Genomic DNA, 20,694 nt, shown 5'->3' on the forward strand with positions numbered 1-20,694 from the left:
TGGCAAGCAAAAAAGCACCAATCAGCAAGTACAACATATTAAGAAGGGAATAGATATCATGAGAAGCCTCCACAATTTTCTTTTGGATAACTGCTACTTTATTAGTCCAAGGCTACTGATACGAACAGAACTTACGCTGGGTAAAGTAGAGTGCATGCAGTAAAACTACCCAGTAGCGGAGTTGGCCCTGTGTATTTAATGAGGCGAGCTCAGTAGAATTGGTCTAGATGGACTTTAATGCAAAGCACAGGTTTGACAGATATTCCGGTATTGCTTAACCGTATGAGAGTTCCCAGGGCGTATAGGACTGAAAGGATAGGTTGGAATATACTATCTCTGCTTTGGAGTACGACCAGGCTCTGGCTTCTGAAAATAGCAGTATGTATATACGGATAGATATAAGTAGATATAAAAGACAAGTAGATGCAACATATATGAATAGCTGGATACAAATCTGTATAAACAGGTAGCTATAAATAGATATAGACAGGTATGAGAGGATGCAGATAGCCGTACGTTAAGTCGACCTATGGCTTTCTAGCCCTGAAACTTTGAGAGTCTAATCTAAAACTAAGCCCGTCTCTCTTAATCTTAGACCCATCTTTTACTCTCATCTATCAACCTCACCATCGTTTAACCACCCCCACGTAGTGCTTCTTCTAATTCTATTGCCAGATGTACATATAACTGAAATAAGATTTGAGTCTATTGGCAATTGTTGATTGAATTGCCTAAAATAGCACTAGCCTTTTATGTATTTCTGAAAGGGGACTTGTATTTAATATCACTATGCTTCGTTGAAGCCCGGATTAGCCAGCGCCATTGCCAACCAGAAACAAGAAATATCTCTCATCGCGCATTTCTTTCATTCATTATTTTCTGTATTTGTTTAGAATATAAATGTGGATATGTTTATAGTAGCTACCATAGTATTTGAGTTCGTTTTCTGGCCTCTTAGCTACATAAATTTACCGGGACAGCTCTGCGCTTTGGTGGCGTGTTTCGAAATATACTACTAGAGTATATTCATCTTAATTTTGATCTCGCATCCGGCTTCCAACATATCTAGGTATTGATACTTCAATTACCTTTATCCTGTTTACAATGCTCATCGCCGAAATTCATTGCTAAATGTGGTATATTCGGAACCATGCAAAGTAAGATAATTGTTGCTGCTTCTGCACCATAGTGCCTTCAAAGAATTTCCGATGATTTCGAGATTTACATCTCGTGTGTCTGCAGGGTACTCAAGCACTCATATATTTACATACCTCACATGCCAGTAGTTATGGAGCAATGATGTGTCGTCATGCTTTGAAGTATGTGGGGGACACGGGAAGAATGAGATGTGAGAGCTCGGATATCTGGCTAAACAAGCAATGCATGCGCACTATCTAGAAGAAAGCCGCAGATGTCAGGAGAAAATAGTCAAACAAGAAGATTTAGCATAGATGAGAAGTAACAGAGACGAGCTTGATGCCAGGGTTATACATAACTCTTTGTACTCAGCAGGAAAAGGGATATGAGGAAATATAATTTTAATGATTTTTTTTCTGAGTTACTATCGCATCAGCTTACAGCTGTCAACTGATGGGAAAATTGGCTAAAAGAACAATATTATACTATGCCTTGGCTGCATCTCTGATAAAGCGCAGCCAAAGCGTACTTCTCCTGATAATTTTGGGGTACCTCGACTATACCGACAATATAGAAAAAAAGGGGGGAAACTTTTTGCAGATTTGGCTCATATGAAAGTGCGATTGAGAGCGCTTGCTTGCAATATTAAATTCTGTCTGTTTGAGTTATTGAGATGTGAGAATTGTGAATCCGAGGCCTTTCGTCAGAGGCTGTATCTCATTTAAAGTTAAAGTGGCGTGTGTTGACTGATGACGAAATGGGGACAAGGCTCAGATTTAAGTATGGTTGGTAGAAGATTTGAGGGGCCTCGAAATATCCAGCGAGGGCAAAGATATGTGGCCCAGGGCTCATATCTCTCAGCTAGCACTGGCTTAGTTGGCCTTGCCATTCTTTGACGCGGTTTCGAACTTGGCAATCTCCTTAACGACAGCTTTCTCGACGCGAGCCTGAAGCTCTCGTCGATACCCAAGTTTGAAGAGCATCTCTAGCCAGACAAACATGGGCGCCAGGAAGATGGCCTGGATCAGGTTGTCCAGCAAAGCAGGAGCGCGACCCTCGAAAGCTCCGTGGCCAATGAACTGTGCGATCCAGGATGCGATATGAACCCCAAGGGCGACCTGGAAGGTCAAAGTGGGATCACGAAGGTGCCATGAGTTGACGAAAGCTGTGCTACCGATGCAGAAAGCAGCCAAAACAAAACCTGCTACCGGTTCTAACAGCAGATAGAGCGATGCATAAAGGACAGCGCCGATGGTGCCCAGATTGAGATCCAGATATGGGACGGTTAACCAGCTGGGCGTGTGAATGAGTGTACCCGTATACGTGGCCTATTACAGAGAGTAAAAAAGGGGCGTAAGGATGCTGATTGAGGTGACATCGTCGAGTTGACAGGGGGCTGATGGACATACCAAAGCAAATCCTGATACGAGGAGCAGAGGCACGCAGATCATATGAATGGCCACATTGACGCTGTTATGATGGTATGCACCATACTGAGAGCGGAATTCATTTATTAGTAGGAGAACGAAAGAATTATGAGAAGATTTGAGATGTGCTCACAAACGTCAAGTGCTTTTCCAGGTCCAGCGACATCTTTTGGGGTTGGCAGAGGAGACAGAGGCAGAGAGGGAGGTGCTCAACAAAATGTGATAGTAGGTACCGTTCTGTCCGAAGAATTGGCGCGACCGGCTGGCACGTGAGACGAGATAATCGGACGCAGTCGAACAACTCAGAGAGACCGCAGGCAGTAAAACGCAGGACGCGACTCGGAGAACAGACACGCTGGCGCAGGTTAGGTTAGAGCGGCTTGTCGAGGCTGAGGCATCGAATGAATTTCGTTCGGCATGAGGGAAGAAAAGGATGTTGAAGCGAAATGGCCCGGGTCAGAGTCAGGAGGTTCGAGGCGCTGAGAGCTCTGCGTCCCCCACTGAAAGGCTGCTGTGGATGGTTCAGAATGGTGGGGATTTAGGAGCCTCGGACCATCTCAGCGCGCCTCGTGCTCAGCCTCCTCCACTGTAACAGCCATAAGCCGCCGTTTGACAGGCAAGATGCATAACCGAATGTCTGGTAAGCCGGAGCTGCAAGGGATAGAGAAAGGAGACAGCAAGGAACAAAGAGCTCCAGAGGTCCATAGGTGAGCTGCTCCAACTGCTAGATGCCGGACGGTCTCCGCCAGGTACCCGTGCTGCCGCCGAGACTACTAGCGTGCAGAGGTACCTTGGAAGGCTGAAGATGCGCGCATGAGGCAGCATTAGCAAGTAATTTAGACAAGAAAATCGCCGCCACGTCGGATACCTACCTAGCCATTACAGCTATTATTGATTATTGATGATATATTTAGATACTACTAGTTGATACTATTAAGCTTTGAAAAGTAATTTATCCCCGTTGGTATGACAGACTCTACAGATGCGTAGGTAGTCAAACAGCACACTCTGCGGCTCTCTGCTCTCTTCACTCTCCTTATGCAAGCTCTTTGCCATCGATATGCTAAAACTGCACGAAGGGCAAAAAGGCATGTGATAGACGCCTTTAATGCGGAGTAATGAGACTCTTACCCCAATCGTGCCGGCCTACAGTGCCGTGCATCTTCTGCTCGTCCAATGCTGCGGCGAGCACCAAAAAGCTTGTACCCAATAAGCTCAAATCTTCGATTGACTGCTGCGCTGGCCCTCGCGGCAGTCCCGTCTGGGAATAGCGCACAGACCAAGCCTTAGCGCCGGCTGCGCAACCCCCAAAGATTTGCCAGTCGCCAAATCATCGCAGCCTCGTCGCGCTCCAGTATCCTCATTTCCACCAACTTCCCCAGCCGAGGAGCCAGCAACGCACACTTGAAAGCGCAGAGATCCAACTGTGCGTGTTGCGTCTGCTTCAAGGGCTTTGTCTCCTCCTCTGATTCCTCCCCTCTGTCGCCGCCCCCGCTGCCCCCGCTGGGCTTCTCCTCGACCTCCCTTTCCTTCCACCGATTTCGATTCGCCTTCCATTCCATTCCCTGGCCGGTCGACAATTGATTATCCATCCAGCGCTCGTGCGCCTCTAGGATACGAAGCTTCCAGTAAACGGGACTCCGATACGCCTTCGTATGGGAAATTGAAGGGGCTTCTCTGGACGGCTCACTCATCGCTCTTCTCCCAACTCGCAAACGCCGTCCCCCGTTGTCGTTCTCACCACGCATATCTGTCCGGCTGCCCATCATGTTTTTCCTCTACAACATGGAGCGGAGGGTCACCCTGCATCCGTCCTACTTTGGCCGCAACATGCACGACCTTGTTACGAGCAAGTTGCTGAAGGACGTCGAAGGTACCTGCGCCGGCAGCTACTACATCATCTCTATCATGGACACCTTCGACATTTCCGAAGGCCGGATCTTACCGAGCAATGGACTCGCAGAGTTTACTGTTGGATACCGCGCGGTCGTATGGCGGCCATTCAAAGGAGAGACGGTAAGGCGAAACCTGCGCCCGCTGAGGCAAGCAGTTGTCTAACCCTGATCAGGTTGATGCCGTTGTCTACTCCATCAATCCACAGGGTTTCTTCGCCCAAGCTGGTCCCCTCAGACTGTTTGTGTCTGCTCATGTGCGTCTTTCCCCAGGCAATGCCATAGAGCTATTAGAACTGCGCTGATTCACAGTACCACAGCTGATACCCAGCGACATCAAATGGGACCCCAACGCGACACCCCCGCAGTTTACTAACAACGAAGATACCGTCATCGAACCGGGTACGCATGTGCGTGTCAAGATTATTGGTACCCGAACAGAAGTCGGCGAAATGTGGGCTATCGGAAGCATCAAAGAGGATTACCTTGGGTATGATGGACAGCTGTTGAAAGACGCATGAATATGTCCCTTACTGACACTAAATAACAGATGCCTTCAAGATTAATGGATTATAGACATTCATTGATCTCGATACACTCACCAAGCTTGAGCATAGCGGATGTTTTTGCGCTCCTATGATTTCTGGGCAAAATCACTAAGGAACAGCTCACGGCAGGGTCAATTTTTCATGGGAGATTAGGCAACTCGTGCACGTGGAATACCGGCACAACACCCTTTTCTCGAGATAAAAACTCAAAGAGTACCAGACGCGCGTGTTCAAAGATTCCCCTTTTTCGATAGAACCACGGACACGAAGCTCTGCTTCTCGCAGACTGGATTCCAAGATTGGACTGAACTAGAATCAAAGGATGTAATTTTTTTTGGGCGTAATAAAATGGCAAAAAAATCAAATTGGAAGCAAACCCAGTTTTATATGTAAATACCACTGCAATTTGATAGATCAATGCACTTATCTTAGCTGCTTTGGTTCTTGCGCGTGTGCATGGATCTGGCATCTGCATCTGCCGACAAGTAGGACCATCATCACGAGACGCTAACAGTCAGCAATACTTCCATTATTAACCCAACACAAATCAACACCACCGACAGGTAAGCAATTAGCCTCAATTCACGAGTAAGTATTACGGAATACTCCCCACCGGCGTCGTTCTTGGATCCGACAGGGTCCGCATGTAGCCTGCGTTTCCCCCACTGCGAGACCACGCCCTCCGAATGTACTCCCCCGCACTCGCCGTACGATACCCGGTAATCGTGTAATCCTGCTTCTTGCGTCAGCAGAAATTCCATAGTGTAAGTATAATCCTGATCCGAATCTATCTCCCGAAACATCTCACTGTTCGAAACGTTATCTCCTCTTACGCAAATCGTCCAATCGTTTGTTGCGGAGAGAGAAACGCTACGCTCTATCTGCCCTGACCTATTAGTAGTTAGTTCCCTTGACGTATAGTCCCAGCCTTCCAACTCTCATGTGTATATACTGACCTCTCGTACTCTCTTCCCTTTGGATTTGTGGCAGGCATGAATTCATTCTTCCTAAGAACTGCTACTTCCCGTTTATTACTCCGGCAAAGGCCAGTTCTACAGTGTACACCATTTAAAATGTCTTATATCGCAGCTGGAGCAACGCCTGGCGGCGCAAAGGCAACGGTGAAAGAGGGCAACAAGCTCAAGGCTTTGTTCGATGCAAACAAACCTGCCTATGGAGGCTGGCAGATGATTCCTGGAGCAGCGCCCGCTAGGATACTGGCGCAATCGGGCGTAGATTGGGTGCTGGTAGATTGCGAGCATGGAAGCTTGGATGGTATGTCATACTGGGATCAATTATGATATTACATGGCAATTTGATGAAAATGAGCTTATGTGTTAAATGATTGATAGATCGTGCAATGCATGAATCAGTTCCAGCTATTGCGGCGCTGGGAGTATCTCCCATTGTTAGACTCCCGGGGATGGAGCCATGGATGGTAAAGCGTAAGTTTTCATTGATCTTTCATATTAGGATCATGATGATGAAGCTGACTTCATAACGTCCAGGTGCGTTGGACTGTGGTGCCCATGGTGTAAGTAGTTCATATAACATTTTTTACTTTTTCTTTGCATTGAATTACAGTCACAAAAGGCGATTTAGATGCTGATACAGCTCCTATAACCCAGATTCTTGTCCCGCTGTTGCGTACCGTCAAGGAAGCCGAGGACCTAGTCCAAGCCGCCAAATTCCCCCCCTTGGGGAAGCGAGGCTTCGGATCTCCTTATTCTGCCAAGCAGTTCGGCGCCACCATCTCTTCTCTCGAATATCTTAACCAAGCCAATGACAATCTCTTGACTATGGTCCAAATTGAGACCAAAGAAGCCCTTGAGGCCGTGGACGAAATTGCTGCTGTCAAGGGAATTGATGTGCTGTTCGTTGGTCCATTTGATCTTGGTAAGGTAGCCCCAAAAGTTTACTACAACAAGCTTCGGCTGTTAACCACCAACGATAAATTATAGGCATTAACATCGGCCACCGCGTCACCGAGGCTGGCATTCCCCCAGAGCTCGATGAGGCCATCTCAAAGGTCCAAGTCGCTGCTAAGAAAGCTGGCAAGAAAAGTGGCATCTATACTTTCAACGGTGCCCACGCCAAGTCGTGTCAGCAGCGAGGATTTGATATGGTCCACGTCGTCACAGATTATATGGGCCTTGAGGATGTAGTCAAGCAGTATCTTACCACTGCCAAAAATTAAACCGGGCACGTGTCTGGTATATGCTCCTCCATTGACACGGGTATATAGATTAGAAAGATAAGCTAGATGCCTTCAGCTTGATCCATCTTTGCCTCGACTTGCTCTACCGTGAAGCGGTGCATTAATTTGATGGCCTTTCCGGTCTTATTAACGTCCTCTTCGGCAGCTTCTGATTTGCTAACATGTATCTGTTCAATACATATCAATATAGTGTACCATGCTATTACTTAAAAGGGATCACTTACGACTGGAATATCGAAATCGTACAAATTCTTCCAATGCTTGAATTCTGGCTTTGCCAAATTTACTTCTGTGTAGTCAAACGGCCGCTTATCCCAGACATCGGAGAGGACGCCTTTAGCTTGCGTGCACAGGCCGCAGTCATCCCGTGAAAATAAAGTAATTCTGCAGGCGTGCAGAAGACGCCTGGTTACAAACATGATTTTTTTTTCTCACCAGCTACTGCGCACCAATCGCAAATTATGCTTCGCTTTGTTCGCTCCAGATCTCACTCAGTGAGTTTCAAACTATCATCCGATGAAGTCTACGGTTTAATTGCATACCCGATAAGCAGCAGCTTCGAGATCTTGAACCCCGCATCAAAATAGGAAAGCGGTGAGAGACCTCGAGCAGCTCCGTCATCTTTACAGTTCTAGAAGATCCCATCAGCTACCCACTTCTCCGAACAGCTAAAGCTCCCAATTGCTTTAACATTTCTTAATTTCATGTTGCACGATAGCCGGGTTCATTCTCGCTCGTAATACCAGCTATTGTATAATATAGTCTACCTTCGCCATGGCGCAAAAATGTGTCCGCCAGGGCTGCGGCAAGGAGTATACTGACCCAGAAGAGGAGTGCCATTACCACCCTGGTCCACCTGTCTTTCACGAGGGGCAGAAAGGTACGATAGCTTCTTCTATGTTTTTGTCGATATGCATAGTATTTTCGCCCCTTTGGACTATATACTAAATCAAGAATTTTATAGGATGGAAGTGCTGCAAGCCCCGAGTATTGACTTTCGACGAATTCATGGAGATTCCTCCTTGTACGACGGGCACACATTCAACTACCGAGAAGCCCCCTCCAGTGGAAGAGAAGCCTCAGATCGACGAAGCTGCCTTGGCAAAGAAGATTGAAGAGGCCAGCGTATCTGCTCCGGCTCGACTGCCGATCCAACCAGCACAGCACATTCCCACTCCTCCTCCGCCGCCCCCAGATTCCGAGGATGACGATCCGAGCTTGGACATTCCCGACGGAGCTGAGTGTCGCCGAAAGGGATGCAGCATCAAATATAAGAAGGGATCTGCGAGAGACGGAGAAGAATGTGTGCACCACCCCGGTGTGCCTATTTTCCACGAGGGTAGTAAAGGATATTCATGCTGCAAGAGGAGGGTGCTAGAGTTTGACCAATTTATGAAGATTGAGGGCTGCAAGACCAAGGACAAGCATCTGTTTGTCGGCAGTGGAAAGAAGGATACGCCCGAATCAGGCAGCGAAGAGATTCTGACCACAGTCAGGTGAGTCCCTTATTTGCCTTCAAAGCCAATCAATATACGGCGACACCCCTAGCTCCTAACCATCTTGTAGGCACGACTTCTACCAGACCCCTACACAGGTCATTGCGTCATATTTCTTGAAGAAGATCAAGAAGGAGATAGCCAAGGTCGATTTTAAGGGAAAGGAACTTGACTTGGATCTTACGACCAGCGACCCCACGCCCAAGCGATATACGGCGACCGTGCCGCTATTTGGCGAAATCGACACGGAAAAATCGTCATTCAAGATTCTCGGCACCAAGCTAGAGCTTATTCTTGTTAAGGCTGATGGAGCTTCTTGGCCGGTTCTGCGAAGCGATGAGCAGCTGACGGGCGAGATTCTCCAGATTGGCCGGGCTGGCAAAGTATAGCTAGGGGATTGATTTCCGTCATATAAAGAAAATACCAGTAGACCCAAGAGCGTTTGAAATACGGCAATAAAGTGTAGAGATGATGTTGGTTTCGATATATGCATGTGGTAGCACTAATTCTAAGCTCAGATGCGCAATCTTTAAATCAGGATACAAGGTATTCCAAAGCAAGCGATTAATTTATTTCGAGATGGAGTCCTTTCATCGCGCTAGAAGGCAGAAATGGGTGCCTCACGTTCCGTATAAAGCCCTTTAATATCAGGATCCACTTCTAAGCCAACATGTATGTACTAATATATGGCTGGCCGACAGGGTATGATCCTGTCCAATCGAGGTATACATGGCCGACCAGTATACTAACTCGAGTGGTTGTAGTATGATTGTATACTAAGACATTCATCGTCATTTAGTAGCCTTTCTAAACATAAATCATGCGAAAGAGAGGTTGGTGTGGTACAGCGGTGATAGAAGTACATACTACAAGGTGACTATGTCTCTATATCATGCAAGGGGTTCGGGAAAATACGCATTTAAAGAGCCCAGTCTCGTCTCTGGGTTTGCATGTCGACTAAACCAAAATTTATAAATCTAACAAACCAGAGCAGCGATGCCAAAAATGTATTTCTCTCAAGCCAGTATTATTCTCATACTACTTGGTTTCCAGACCCATGCTACGTCCGCAGCTAGCAGAACGTTGACTCTCTGGGCATGGGGCGACTGTAGCGGCAATGTTGCATTTTGCCATGCTATAGCCCCGGACACTTGCTGTCACGGTGAATATCTGATCGCTGGTTTTACGTGCGAAGATTGCGTCAAGGAAGATATAGTTGCTGGCCGCCAAAAGGAAGACGGGACATGTGGAGCAGACTTCATCACCGTGAGAGGTTGGGTTTGCGCTAGGTCGGAGGAAAGGCTGTACGGGAGTAGCTGGCACCATGGCCATCGCAAGGAGGCTACCACGATGAAAGCTCCAGCTTGTACCCGGAACGTGCGTGCGGACGTTATGAGGATTGGGGAGAAATGGTTTTATTTGGGAGACAACACACCCGAGGATCATGTGAAGGCGCTTTGGGATATTTGGGGTCAGAACTCTTCAGTAGAGATACCCGAAATTCTGTTGAAGTACGAGGGACAGGAACCACAAGGACGCGGCGTGGCCGCTGAGCTTTAGTGCCATTTCCTACTTGAGTTTTATACGCCAATCTCAAGGATAGCTTCCCGCTGGGCAGTGCATTATGGACAAGAAATAATCAACGTTTAGAGAGAATGTGACATGCTCTGTGAGTGCCCGTGGACATACATTGGCAACCCCAACTTAAAATCTCGTGCCATAGACTTATATGGTATTACATGAAAGACACGAGATCTACCGCTAGGCTTCTTTTAATTTAGAAATAAATCCTATTATTTATCTTTATATACCTACTGAATCCGGGATACCCGTTGAGCTCTCTAGCATGATGCGTGCTTCTGATAGTGGGTGCTCTTAGATCATCGATAAGGAACCCTGTCACTGGATGTCACCAAATTCAGGTACGTAAACTGGCCAGCGCCCCGCTGCATCTCACTGGCTCCCCCATTGGTCTTGGCGCAAGCACAGCTGCGATAAAGGTTATCTCTTGGAGGATAGACATGGGATGGGATGGGAATGGGATGGCCGCGGCTGAGAACCATTGGGGGGAACTGATAACGGATTTCCCTCGCGCGCATTCAAGCTTCTCATTCGCTGGTGCTGCTCCTCTGTCGCCTGAGTTTCCGCCACGGGCTGCCGTGTGGCGCATCCGGCGCCTTGGTTCCCACGCGATTTTTGTCTTATCGCTCGGCATGTAAGTCACGGCTTGTGATATAAAGGATTGGCAGCGCCACTGAGCTTCCAAGCCACCGTGAGTTGTAAATGGTAGGACGTCTTATTCCTATCGTAAATAAGGCAATACACCTGAGCATATTTAATCAAGCATACTACAAGAGCTTTTGATTAGAGCTAATCATCCTGTTCGAGCGTAAACTACGACTTGTCATGGCTGCTGAAGTATCCCACGGCCGCGGCGGAGCGGGTAATATCGACGCAGACGATACGAAATACGTTGACGGCGAGGTCGTGCGATCTGGAGTCGAGGGCAGCCATGGCGACGGCGCATTCAGCTCTGGCCGAGGAGGTATGTCTTTCATTGTCGATTCTTCATCATCAAAACCAAACTTTAGCTAAGCAAGGACTTTACGAACACAGGCGCTGGCAACATCTCCGACATTGGAACCACTGCAACTCAACGCAAAGACGGAGATGCCATCCCGGAAGAGGCCTTTCGACCAAGCCAGGATACTCAGGGATTTCACACCGGCCGCGGCGGTGCGGGCAATGAGCACTACGGCCAAGACGAACACGCGGAAGCGAAGCCTCGCCCAGTTGCGCCTGTTGGCCTAGCAGACAAGCTAAAGACAAAGTTGTTTGGCGTGTTCAAACACTGAGCTTCTCGAGACAACAGAGAGAGTCCGTTGGGGGTTGGGGGGGTTTAAAGGCTATTGTTTATTGGCCGAATAATGGAGTATAAAGGTTGGAGAGCGTATGCTACCTATGATATCCTGCTTTGAGTTTCAATCTGTCTGGCTTATTAGCTGCCTGTATCAAGGTGTACTCCGTATAGCTCGCAGTGCTGCCACTGGTGGATGACATGCGAAATAATACATGTAATAGGCGTAATAAAGTTTTTAGGTCAGCTCGTTTCAAGTTTCTTATCACAATGGCGTGCAAAACCCTACTTGGCCAGGCGAATTTTCCCGACTCCTCACATCTGGCGCAATCACAAAAACATGTTGGTTGTATGTAGCACCCCAAACTCCCATCACGCCACAATGCCCAGGCGGGCAGGATCGTCAGCGAACCCTGCCCATTGCCTCTCCACTTGGGGACCGCCCTGGAGCAGTACAACTTGGTCTCATGGACGTCAAATTCGGGAATAATAAGTCACCATTCCAAGGAAATAGACGGATTGCTTTGGCATTTGTCTTAGCACCTGGCAAATCCATTTGCGAGACAGCATCTTGTCGCCTCAGCTGACCTGCACAAAAAGAGCGCGTCTCTCGCTAGCTACGGAATAGCAGCTTAAACTGGGCCACTGACGCGAGAGCTCTCCACCTCGATCAGTGCTAAAGCTTAGCCGTGCTCAAAGCGATGCCAACTAAGTCCATATTTAGACATGTCGATGATTAGAGCAGACGTTACTGGGGTCGGTGAGTGAAGAGTCCCAGCCGCTAAGGCCACACTGGAGCGAGTAGGCGATGTGACGCACTCAACGAAGGCGCGATATGCAGAGGGGGCTGTGATGAATGTTGCAGAAGCGCATGGGACTGTGGCAAGCACATAAAGGGCTGCATCTCGCCCGTCGGAAATAACAGGTGCCTGAAGAGAGATCCTTCAGCTAGGCCAAGATCGACTTGCTGAAGACGCCTGGTCGAGTCAGGCTTTGCAGCGCACATCAACCGCCAGCAGGAATAGGACACACACAAACAAGAAAAAGGCTGGGGCCAAAGACGCCTAAAATAAAAGGACAAGCTCACACACTGTCAGCCCCCTTTGCCATACGTGCGATATCCGAATCTCACGTCCTGATGCGTCCCAGCGTCCCGTCAACTCGGCCTCTCGCGAGCCCGCCATTATTAGCTGTTAGGAATTAGCAGAGCAAAGCGCGGGGTGCATTAGCAAGATTAGGTACCGCTTCCGACTGGGTCAATCACGTGGGTCCAGCCGCTGATCAGCCTATTGATTAGCTGCCTGCGAGCCCGTGCCTGCTGCAATGCCGCCTCATCGTCCAGAGCTTCAGGGACGGCGGTTCTGGTCGGGACTCTCGATTCTGTCCAAAAGATCATACGCAACATCATCGTTTGAGGCCGACGACGAGCGGTCCGATAGCGACGAGGAGATGAGTCTCCGCGATAGCTTCGACAGCGACGTGCGCCCAGGCGTGCCGGCTTATAAGGGCCATGACGCCAGACCGACTAGTAAGAAGGAGCTTTGGGGATGGTACATGTATGGCTTCGCTGCCGAGACATATGTTATTTGCGGAATTGGTACGTCTAGGTTTATTTTTTGATTCCATTATACCTTTTGCCTCTCCCTTTGCTTTCTTTTATAATCTGGGACCCAAGGGGTCTCCTGGCATTGCTGTTGCTTGCTGTCAGCTTCCCGCTCCCAACAAAAGCTGAGCTAATCGAGACACCAGCTTCATTCATCCCAATTCTCCTAGAGACGCTCGCCCGAGAAAATGGCGTTCTGCTTTCGAACCCAGACAAGCCTTGCGGCTCCAGCGACAGCAAATCAGAGGATGATGGCCAGTGCATCGTATATGTATTGGGCATCCAAATCAACACGGCAAGCTTTGCCATGTATACCTTTTCCGTCAGCGTCTTGCTACAGGCGCTCCTCGTCGTTAGTATCAGTTGTGCTGCGGACCATGGTAACTACAGAAAGCGGCTTCTTCTTGGATTTGCTTGGCTCGGTGGACTTTCGGTGATGGCATTCATCTTCATTAATAAGACTACGTACCTGCTCGGGGCCTTGCTCACGATCATCTCGAATACCTCTTTTGGCGCGTCGTTTGTTCTTCTCAACTCATTCCTCCCTCTTATGGTCCGTAATCACCCTGAAGTATTGGACGCGTACGCACAACCGGAGACACCTATTCTCGCCGACCCAGCTTTAGAGTCAACTGATGACCTAGAAGAAGCCATGGTCAACTCCACTTCGGGCTTGCTACCTGCGGACGACCGGCCTTCAAGATATGGGCTGAAGCGAGTGGCCACTCATGAGGAAATTACTTCTAAAGAGCTTCAACTTTCTACGCGCATATCATCTTTTGGTATTGGCATTGGCTACATTGCTGCATTATTTGTGCAGTGTGTCTCTATCGTCATCCTTTTGGCCATGAAAAACACGACATGGTCGCAGAGGGTGGTGCTCTTTATGGTTGGAACTTGGTGGTCTGTTTTTACTATCCCTTCTGCCATGTGGCTTCGACCTCGGCCTGGGCCACCTCTTACGGTACAAGGGCAGAAGAACGGCCCCTCGTGGTGGACATACTTGAAGTACTCATGGAAATCTCTATTCCGCACTGTCCAGCTGGCAAGGCGACTGTTGGATATTATGCTCTTCCTGGGAGGTTGGTTTCTTCTGTCGGATGCCATTGCCACCACGTCTTCCACTGCTGTTTTATTCGCCAAAACCCAGCTTCACATGAAGCCGTGGGCCTTGGGCATGATCAATGTCATTTCCACCATGTCTGGAATCTTTGGCGCCTTTGGCTGGTCGTGGGTTTCTCGGGCATTCAATTTGAAGCCCCATCAGACGATTCTTGTCTGCATTGCACTCTTTGAGCTCATCCCCATTTACGGACTGTTGGGTTACCTCCCATTCATTCAACGATGGGGAGTCATGGGACTGCAGCAGCCTTGGGAAATGTATCCTCTGGCAGCCGTATATGGTCTTGTTATGGGAGGTCTGAGCAGCTACTGTCGCTCCTTGTTTGGCGAGTTGATTCCACCCGGATCTGAAGCCGCCTTTTATGCACTCTACGCAATCACCGATAAAGGATCCAGCGTTTTCGGGCCTGCCATTGTCGGTGCCATTATCGACAAAACTGGAAGCATCAGGCCTGCATTTTGGTTTCTTGCCGCGCTTGTTGGATTCCCTGCTCCTCTCATCTGGCTTATCAACGTGGAACGTGGCAAGATGGAAGGCGAGAAGCTCGCTGAGACCATCGAGGCGTTTGATACGGAAGACCCTGCAGGAGGAGTGGGAGAGCAAGACGACGAGGAAACGACTCGTGGCATGTTGGCAGACTATGAAGCCACAGAAGAGAATGGGGACACAACAAACCGACACTGAGATTGGATATTTGCTTCATTTTCGTTATAATGGTTAGAGTGCTTTGATTTTGGCTATTTTATTTGTCTGTTTGAGTTAGTCAGGTCTCTATTCATAACCTATGCATAGCGTAGGCGTTTCGGTTGATTAGTGAGCTTTGGATATGCCGTAGTTAGTAGCACCTTTAATGTGATGGAGCTTAATTTGGATGCTAGTTGGCCATCATCCTATATTTCTCCGAAAGCCGAATTAGTGGTGACTATCTTGATACGTTGACACGCTCGGGTTTGCTGTGTTTGCATGTGTTTGATATAAAGATCGCACAGCCAGATACCTCTACGTAGGGAGCACGTATATGTACTCTGAATCCACGTCTCTATTATAATTAAGTGATGCTGCTAATGCCTACTAATGCCAATTAATGTGACGTTGGCCCTACCAACACGACATTGCTGCTGCTAGTGCTATGAGCTCCATGCTTTAGGCGTTCCTAATTGGGTAGGACGTGCAGATAATCTGCATTCTGGCAGGACTAGGACGGCTCGTTACGGGCGCTGGGTTGCCGGTGTTAGTGGTGATTCAACTATAGCTGCCATTGCTAGTCAGCAGCTAAGGCTATTGCCAGCAGTCCAAGCACCTACTAAGGCAACTAGATTTGCATTCCGTGATACAACAAAGGTGCAGCAGCGCACGCTAAGAGAAATAAGCAGCAGCAAGAGCAGTTCTTGTGGTGGGGAGTTTGTTTGGCTCGAGATGCTTGGCTTGCATCGCCGAAGTGGGTAACTGTGTGTGACGATGAATTCGGTGACTGTTAGCGCCTAGGCGGATACATGGATCAGCCTCTCATTTTTTTTTTATACCGTGTTGGTTGGCCGTTTTGTCGCAATTTCTCTTTTTTTTAGTTGAAGTTGTTGGATCTAGTAGAGGACGGGCCGAAGAAGAGAGAAACTTGTTTTTTTCTTCAGCAATCTCTTTTCTCTCCCTTTCATTATCACTTTCTGTCCCCCCTCCAGTTTGTGCAGGGTTATGTTATCGCTGGAGATTGTTGCCGAGGATTGTTATCAAACAGAACCCACTTGGGCCGTATAGAAGCCCAGAGAAAAAAAATTAAGAACAATTGCGCCGTGCTCCCCTTGTCTCTTTTCCTCACCCCGGACTGCGGTGGCTTGACGCCCACTGACCGACCACTCAGCTCCAGGCGCGCCTCTGCTGGAGCCCAGCCGTCTAAAAAAAACAAGCTGCATATTACATAGCAGTTGATCCTACCCCAACTCGCTATCGATTTGCCAGGGCTCGGCGGGCGCTTGTGTGTTTACATACTGATACACCGAACCGACGCAAACCATCCCGTTTCATCGCTCGGTGTCATCTCCGCATCGTCACAGGCAGCACGCCCGGCAACAGACTCGTTGCGCCCTGAGCCCTCACTGCGAGCTGCCGCCACCGCCCGAAATTCCCCTCGACGCGCGACGCCTCCCCCAGCCATTGCGCGACTCTCCGCATGCGCGCTGCCCAAGGGTCCGCGATGAGTTCCAAGCCTCGGAAGCGCTCTCGCCCTGCGCCGGACGACGCTGTGCCTGACGGCAGCGTCCCCGACGAGAATCGTGCGGATTGCCCGTTCACCATCAATGTTGTCTCGGAGCTAGAGCGCGGCGATAAAGATGGCGGACCCAAATCCAAGAAGCGGAAGCAGGACAAGTCGGCCGAAGACTCCAACAAAAAAGTCCTGACGCAGAACGCCGTATTCCACCCCGAGGGCAAGTTCAAGACGGGCCAGTCGATGAAGCTTGTCTACAATGTCGATCCGCGGAAGCAATGGATGGACATGACACGCTACAACAGCTTTGTTCGTGAGTATATCCCATCGTTTCCATGAATTCCAATACCCCGGCCCCGAGCGGGGAAAGCAAGCCAGCACATCTAACCAAGCCTGAACTTGTGCAGTCAACGGCGTCAAATACTACACCGAGGACTTTGTTTACGTGGCGAACGAGGCGACCATGGAACGACAGAACTCTCTGCCCGCCGGTGCCAGCAAGGTTGCTAAGAAGGCCGACTACTGGGTGGCGCGGATACTGGAGGTGCGAGCCTCGGACGAACACCACGTATATGCCCGCGTCTATTGGATGTACTGGCCCGAAGAGCTGCCTCTCGGAACGCTAGATGGCAAGAAACAAATTTCTGGACGACAGCCATACCACGGACAACATGAGCTAGTCGCATCCAACCACAGTAAGCATCTCGAAATCACCACTGCGCATGCATCATCCCTAACGCCAAAATAGTGGACATTATCAACGTTGTCAGTGTCGTCATGGGCGTCAATGTCAAGCAATGGATTGAATCAAACGATGACGATATTCAAGAGTCTCTCTATTGGAGACAAGCTTTTAACTGCAGAACAGCAGAGTTATCGGTATGTTAACTTGAAAGCAATTGACCGCTGTTTTGCACTTGTCAGACGCAAATAAGCTGACTGTTTATTTCTCTCGATTAGTCTGTTGCTCTCGTCTGCAATTGCAAGACTCCTGCCAATCCCGACAAAACACTAGTGGGTTGCTCAAACAAGACCTGCGAAGAGTGGCTGCACATCGACTGCTTACTCGACGATGTCCTCACCCGAGTGTACGATCGATTAGGGACAGAGACACCCCATAAACCCGAAAAGCCTGTTATCAAGGAGGAGACAAAGGAGGATGTTATAAAAGAGAAGCCAAAAGAAGGAACAAACGGGGACTTGCCTTACCGCTTATTGAGCCCAGACGAGGGAGAAGACAGGAAATCGCCAATAGTCGCCAACACCGAAGTAAAAGACCAAGTGCTAGTGAAGCAACGAGATGATGAATCATCCAAAGCCACAGAAACTCCAACACCTGCACCGCAAAATTCCTCCGACAAATCCTCGAAATTTGGCTTGGCGAAACGAGGAAAGCGCAAGAAGTCGTCAAAGAAACCCTGGGAAGGTCTTTTTGAAGCTACTCTCAAGATGAACGAGGGCCCTACAGTCTGGGAGATAACAGATCTAAGAGAGGGCGTTGAGGGAGGAGAGAAGAAGTGGACTGAGCAAGCATATTGCCTGATGTGCAGCACAGTCATCGAGTGAGGTGATGAAGATTCTATCTATATGCAGGAATATCTATCTGCAGCAACCTTGGACACGAGACAATGCTTTACGCCTATATTCCCTTTTCTGGAAAGACACCAACAACGAGGGTTTCCTCAGTTTTTACAGGTTTAGTTTTTGTTATAAGAAATTATCTATTATCAACATAATATGGAAAGAGAACAAAAAAAATATTTAACACCAAAAAAAAAGTCAGCGGAAAACGGCACCTATTTCTGGCGACACGACACCGCAGGAGGGGAAGACGAAGGGCTGATGGCGGGGCGTTTTGGCGATTTCACGGTACGGGCTGGGGTTAAATGGTCAGGGGGCATAGCAAGGCGGCACTCCAATTGCCTGTTCTCTATTACTCATAGAGGTCTGGAAAAGGGCGAGTTGTTACTTGAGGATTCTTGTATTTTCATTACTCTTGGATTTTTTTTTTCTGGATTGCGCTGCTTATAGCCAAAGGAGGAGGAAGTTTTGAGCTTTGGTTATTACTTTTTTTTTTTTTTATATATTTCTTACTTCACCCTGGATAAGTAGATTGCAGACAAATTGGATGTTGAATAAAACACAAGCAAGCGAAACTTCTTTTTGAATGGTGAAAATCTGAGTAGATTTTATCTGTCTGCATATATCTTATTAAAAACATAAAAATGACTCAGCACTTTGTCGAAGAAAAGACAACTGAGAACTTCATGATATATGAGCTGTGGAACTGAGGAACATTTGAGGCTCTAGAACTGTAATTACTTCAGCACAGCATAGCTCCCTAGGTAGGGGAAGCTCCAGTGAGAGCATGGCAAAAGAGCACTGCCCAAAGCTGCCCGCCCATTTGGTGGGGTTGGTAGTTGATAGCTGCCCGCTAGGCACTGGCTCCTTAGAAGCCCGTTGCTGGTGACGTGACCTGGCGACCCGACGACTCGAAACCCCGCGACCAAACAACATCTCGGGCTTCCTTTGCCAGACCTCACCTCGAAACTACCGAATTGTTAGCTTGGAATTGACTTTTGGTGCAATAAATCCACATCACAATGGCTGCTGATCCCTTTGACTCGGCGCTGTGAGTTCTCTCCTTTCCCCCTCTTTCTCTATGCTGCTGCAACCTCCAAAGCAACCCACCTTCTCGTTCTCTCTCCTTATATCTTGGTCGATATCTTTTACTTGCTTCTGATTCTTTTTCTGCTACTACTGAAACTAACCGGCCCAATCTTCTATACAGTGACCTCCTCCGCCGCCTGAACCCAAAGCACACGAGCGAGCACCTCAACGCAATCATCTCCCTCGCCCCTGACCTGACCGAAGACCTCCTCTCGTCCGTCGACCAGCCCCTCACCGTCAAGCGGTGTAGGCAGACCGGCCGCGATTATCTCCTTTGCGACTACAACCGTGACGGCGACAGCTACCGCTCCCCATGGAGCAACCAGTTTGACCCGCCGCTGGACGAGGGCGGCGTCGGCGGTGTCGGCCCTGGAAGCAACGACGGTGCTGGCGAGGGGGCCATCCCGAACGAGAGGGTGCGAAAGATGGAGATTAAGGCCAACGAGGCGTTTGATATCTACAGAGAACTATACTACGAGGGAGGTGTGAGCAGTGTCTATCTGTGGAACTTGGATGACGGCTTTGCTGGCGTGGTATTGGTGAAGAAGTGTACGTTGGGTTGAACAAGCTCTCTCTTTCTCAATATATAAAGTACTGACAATGGTAAAATAAACAGCTGCTACCCCAGGCACAAACACCGAAGGCGTGTGGGACTCCATCCACGTCTTCGAAGCCATCGAGCGCGGCCGCACGACGCACTACAAGCTTACCTCGACCGTCATCCTCTCGCTCTCCACAAACGTCGAGGGCACCGTCGGCGACATGGATCTCAGCGGCAACATGACCCGCCAAGTCGAGCAGGACCTGCCCGTCGAGAACGATGACAGCCACATTGCAAACGTCGGCCGCCTGGTCGAGGACATGGAGCTCAAGATGCGCAACTTGCTGCAGGACGTGTACTTTGGCAAGGCAAAGGACGTGGTGGGCGACCTGCGGAGCGTGGGCAGCTTGAGCGATGGCGCAAAGGAGCGGGAGACGCAACGGGAGCTTATTGGCAGCATGAAGCGATGATGATAGAGTGACATTTTTTTGTGTTTCCCTCGCATTTTTTTTTTTCTCTCTCTTTTGAATGGCATATGATTTGAAAGTTGTTTTTTTGACAATTTTATGAAAGATGAAGCGCCTGATACATAGATGCTAGAAATATGTGTCTGTTAGAATTTTTGCCCTATTCAAAAAGAAGAAGTTTGAAATCCTATAGCTCTAGAAATCGTTTATGGATGGTTTGTCTCTCTGTCCTAGTCTGATTTGAGAGGACTGAATGTTTAATGACTATCTCATATTGCCCGAGCACATGGCAATAGGGGCCAAATTTATGTTCGCAAAATTCCATGTCCAGTATCTCTGTCATGCAATGGTATTTTTGACATCATTGATGTCAGATATTGATATTAAGTAGAAAACAAACTCTCAGTTAGTATCTTAATACAGAGATATTCGAGCCAGTTAATTGGGTTCACATTATAGACAAGATAGTTTCATCTCTATGCTTAAATCTACCCATGATTTCCTCCATTGGTGTA

At 48.6% G+C, this 20,694-nt stretch overlaps 11 protein-coding genes across 11 annotated transcripts; 8 read left to right on the forward strand and 3 right to left on the reverse strand.

The window, feature by feature from the left end:
• Positions 1-1,524: 1,524 nt before the first annotated feature.
• Positions 1,525-2,933, reverse strand: GGI43DRAFT_242764 (2-hydroxy-palmitic acid dioxygenase MPO1). The gene is made up of 3 exons (XM_083200708.1): positions 2,698-2,933; positions 2,547-2,630; positions 1,525-2,465 (listed from the first exon to the last, which is right to left on the reverse strand). The coding sequence occupies exons 1-3, from the start codon at positions 2,728-2,730 to the stop codon at positions 2,010-2,012; spliced, it is 573 nt and encodes a 190-aa protein (XP_083064000.1). The 5' UTR covers positions 2,731-2,933; the 3' UTR covers positions 1,525-2,009.
• GGI43DRAFT_395923 (uncharacterized protein) lies at positions 2,444-3,433 on the reverse strand. Its single transcript, XM_083204906.1, has 3 exons — positions 2,698-3,433; positions 2,547-2,630; positions 2,444-2,465 (listed from the first exon to the last, which is right to left on the reverse strand). Exon 1 carries the CDS (start codon positions 3,387-3,389, stop codon positions 3,138-3,140), a length of 252 nt encoding a protein of 83 aa, XP_083064001.1. The 5' UTR covers positions 3,390-3,433; the 3' UTR covers positions 2,444-2,465; positions 2,547-2,630; positions 2,698-3,137.
• A 793-nt stretch (positions 3,434-4,226) lies between these two features.
• GGI43DRAFT_242175 (DNA-directed RNA polymerase II subunit RPB7) lies at positions 4,227-5,083 on the forward strand. The gene is made up of 4 exons (XM_083200705.1): positions 4,227-4,580; positions 4,633-4,713; positions 4,777-4,946; positions 5,007-5,083. The coding sequence occupies exons 1-4, from the start codon at positions 4,332-4,334 to the stop codon at positions 5,020-5,022; spliced, it is 516 nt and encodes a 171-aa protein (XP_083064002.1). The 5' UTR covers positions 4,227-4,331; the 3' UTR covers positions 5,023-5,083.
• Positions 5,084-5,487: 404 nt separating this feature from the next.
• On the forward strand, positions 5,488-7,282 carry GGI43DRAFT_395926 (HpcH/HpaI aldolase family protein). Its single transcript, XM_083204907.1, has 6 exons — positions 5,488-5,904; positions 5,995-6,279; positions 6,357-6,449; positions 6,513-6,538; positions 6,633-6,900; positions 6,966-7,282. Exons 2-6 carry the CDS (start codon positions 5,997-5,999, stop codon positions 7,199-7,201), a joined length of 906 nt encoding a protein of 301 aa, XP_083064003.1. The 5' UTR covers positions 5,488-5,904; positions 5,995-5,996; the 3' UTR covers positions 7,202-7,282.
• On the reverse strand, positions 6,516-7,730 carry GGI43DRAFT_395930 (glutaredoxin family protein). Its single transcript, XM_083204908.1, has 2 exons — positions 7,447-7,730; positions 6,516-7,389 (listed from the first exon to the last, which is right to left on the reverse strand). Exons 1-2 carry the CDS (start codon positions 7,639-7,641, stop codon positions 7,264-7,266), a joined length of 321 nt encoding a protein of 106 aa, XP_083064004.1. The 5' UTR covers positions 7,642-7,730; the 3' UTR covers positions 6,516-7,263.
• Positions 7,731-7,819: 89 nt separating this feature from the next.
• Positions 7,820-9,411, forward strand: GGI43DRAFT_242116 (Pyruvate/Phosphoenolpyruvate kinase-like domain-containing protein). The gene is made up of 3 exons (XM_083200702.1): positions 7,820-8,102; positions 8,187-8,718; positions 8,789-9,411. The coding sequence occupies exons 1-3, from the start codon at positions 7,997-7,999 to the stop codon at positions 9,105-9,107; spliced, it is 957 nt and encodes a 318-aa protein (XP_083064005.1). The 5' UTR covers positions 7,820-7,996; the 3' UTR covers positions 9,108-9,411.
• Positions 9,412-10,640, forward strand: GGI43DRAFT_242117 (uncharacterized protein). Its single transcript, XM_083200703.1, has one exon. The coding sequence runs from the start codon at positions 9,715-9,717 to the stop codon at positions 10,276-10,278; it is 564 nt and encodes a 187-aa protein (XP_083064006.1). The 5' UTR covers positions 9,412-9,714; the 3' UTR covers positions 10,279-10,640.
• Positions 10,641-11,124: 484 nt separating this feature from the next.
• Positions 11,125-11,573, forward strand: GGI43DRAFT_380369 (DUF3602 domain-containing protein; the record flags this gene model as incomplete). Its single annotated transcript, XM_083202970.1, has 2 exons — positions 11,125-11,263; positions 11,335-11,573. The coding sequence occupies 2 exons, from the start codon at positions 11,125-11,127 to the stop codon at positions 11,571-11,573; spliced, it is 378 nt and encodes a 125-aa protein (XP_083064007.1).
• Positions 11,574-12,740: 1,167 nt separating this feature from the next.
• On the forward strand, positions 12,741-15,258 carry GGI43DRAFT_242121 (autophagy-related protein 22-like protein). The gene is made up of 2 exons (XM_083200704.1): positions 12,741-13,172; positions 13,325-15,258. Exons 1-2 carry the CDS (start codon positions 12,899-12,901, stop codon positions 14,983-14,985), a joined length of 1,935 nt encoding a protein of 644 aa, XP_083064008.1. The 5' UTR covers positions 12,741-12,898; the 3' UTR covers positions 14,986-15,258.
• A 1,231-nt stretch (positions 15,259-16,489) lies between these two features.
• GGI43DRAFT_380371 (uncharacterized protein) lies at positions 16,490-18,067 on the forward strand (the record flags this gene model as incomplete). The annotated part of the gene is made up of 4 exons (XM_083202971.1): positions 16,490-16,814; positions 16,909-17,196; positions 17,250-17,380; positions 17,462-18,067. The coding sequence occupies 4 exons, from the start codon at positions 16,490-16,492 to the stop codon at positions 18,065-18,067; spliced, it is 1,350 nt and encodes a 449-aa protein (XP_083064009.1).
• A 934-nt stretch (positions 18,068-19,001) lies between these two features.
• GGI43DRAFT_395939 (F-actin-capping protein subunit beta) lies at positions 19,002-20,575 on the forward strand. Its single transcript, XM_083204909.1, has 3 exons — positions 19,002-19,133; positions 19,293-19,720; positions 19,788-20,575. Exons 1-3 carry the CDS (start codon positions 19,105-19,107, stop codon positions 20,180-20,182), a joined length of 852 nt encoding a protein of 283 aa, XP_083064010.1. The 5' UTR covers positions 19,002-19,104; the 3' UTR covers positions 20,183-20,575.
• The last annotated feature ends 119 nt before the right edge of the window (positions 20,576-20,694 follow it).

Source organism: Trichoderma evansii (assembly GCF_050947405.1).
Source record: "Trichoderma evansii strain SZMC 28006 chromosome Unknown GGI43scaffold_3, whole genome shotgun sequence".
Classification (NCBI taxonomy): domain Eukaryota; kingdom Fungi; phylum Ascomycota; class Sordariomycetes; order Hypocreales; family Hypocreaceae; genus Trichoderma; species Trichoderma evansii.

Excerpts from the sequence above, each read along its gene's own strand:
- GGI43DRAFT_242116 (XM_083200702.1), top strand. The coding sequence starts at position 7,997 with ATGGCGCAAAAATGTGTCCGCCAGGGCTGCGGCAAGGAGTATACTGAC. Across the intron at positions 8,103-8,186 it reads CTTTCACGAGGGGCAGAAAG|GATGGAAGTGCTGCAAGCCC; the intron begins GTACGATAGCTT and ends AGAATTTTATAG. Across the intron at positions 8,719-8,788 it reads GAGATTCTGACCACAGTCAG|GCACGACTTCTACCAGACCC; the intron begins GTGAGTCCCTTA and ends ACCATCTTGTAG.
- GGI43DRAFT_242764 (XM_083200708.1), bottom strand. The coding sequence starts at position 2,730 with ATGTCGCTGGACCTGGAAAAGCACTTGACGTTT. Across the intron at positions 2,631-2,697 it reads TGGAAAAGCACTTGACGTTT|TATGGTGCATACCATCATAA; the intron begins GTGAGCACATCT and ends TTCCGCTCTCAG. Across the intron at positions 2,466-2,546 it reads TCGTATCAGGATTTGCTTTG|GCCACGTATACGGGTACACT; the intron begins GTATGTCCATCA and ends TCTCTGTAATAG.
- GGI43DRAFT_395939 (XM_083204909.1), top strand. The coding sequence starts at position 19,105 with ATGGCTGCTGATCCCTTTGACTCGGCGCT. Across the intron at positions 19,134-19,292 it reads GATCCCTTTGACTCGGCGCT|TGACCTCCTCCGCCGCCTGA; the intron begins GTGAGTTCTCTC and ends TCTTCTATACAG. Across the intron at positions 19,721-19,787 it reads CGTGGTATTGGTGAAGAAGT|CTGCTACCCCAGGCACAAAC; the intron begins GTACGTTGGGTT and ends TAAAATAAACAG.
- GGI43DRAFT_242175 (XM_083200705.1), top strand. The coding sequence starts at position 4,332 with ATGTTTTTCCTCTACAACATGGAGCGGAGGGTCACCCTGCATCCGTCC. Across the intron at positions 4,581-4,632 it reads GGCCATTCAAAGGAGAGACG|GTTGATGCCGTTGTCTACTC; the intron begins GTAAGGCGAAAC and ends AACCCTGATCAG. Across the intron at positions 4,714-4,776 it reads GACTGTTTGTGTCTGCTCAT|CTGATACCCAGCGACATCAA; the intron begins GTGCGTCTTTCC and ends ACAGTACCACAG.
- GGI43DRAFT_242121 (XM_083200704.1), top strand. The coding sequence starts at position 12,899 with ATGCCGCCTCATCGTCCAGAGCTTCAGGGACGGCGGTTCTGGTCGGGA. Across the intron at positions 13,173-13,324 it reads ATATGTTATTTGCGGAATTG|CTTCATTCATCCCAATTCTC; the intron begins GTACGTCTAGGT and ends TCGAGACACCAG.
- GGI43DRAFT_395926 (XM_083204907.1), top strand. The coding sequence starts at position 5,997 with ATGAATTCATTCTTCCTAAGAACTGCTACTTCCCGTTTATTACTCCGG. Across the intron at positions 6,280-6,356 it reads CGAGCATGGAAGCTTGGATG|ATCGTGCAATGCATGAATCA; the intron begins GTATGTCATACT and ends AATGATTGATAG. Across the intron at positions 6,539-6,632 it reads TGGACTGTGGTGCCCATGGT|ATTCTTGTCCCGCTGTTGCG; the intron begins GTAAGTAGTTCA and ends CCTATAACCCAG.
- GGI43DRAFT_395930 (XM_083204908.1), bottom strand. The coding sequence starts at position 7,641 with ATGTTTGTAACCAGGCGTCTTCTGCACGCCTGCAGAATTACTTTATTT. Across the intron at positions 7,390-7,446 it reads ACGATTTCGATATTCCAGTC|ATACATGTTAGCAAATCAGA; the intron begins GTAAGTGATCCC and ends TGTATTGAACAG.
- GGI43DRAFT_242117 (XM_083200703.1), top strand. The coding sequence starts at position 9,715 with ATGCCAAAAATGTATTTCTCTCAAGCCAGTATTATTCTCATACTACTT.
- GGI43DRAFT_395923 (XM_083204906.1), bottom strand. The coding sequence starts at position 3,389 with ATGCTGCCTCATGCGCGCATCTTCAGCCTTCCAAGGTACCTCTGCACG.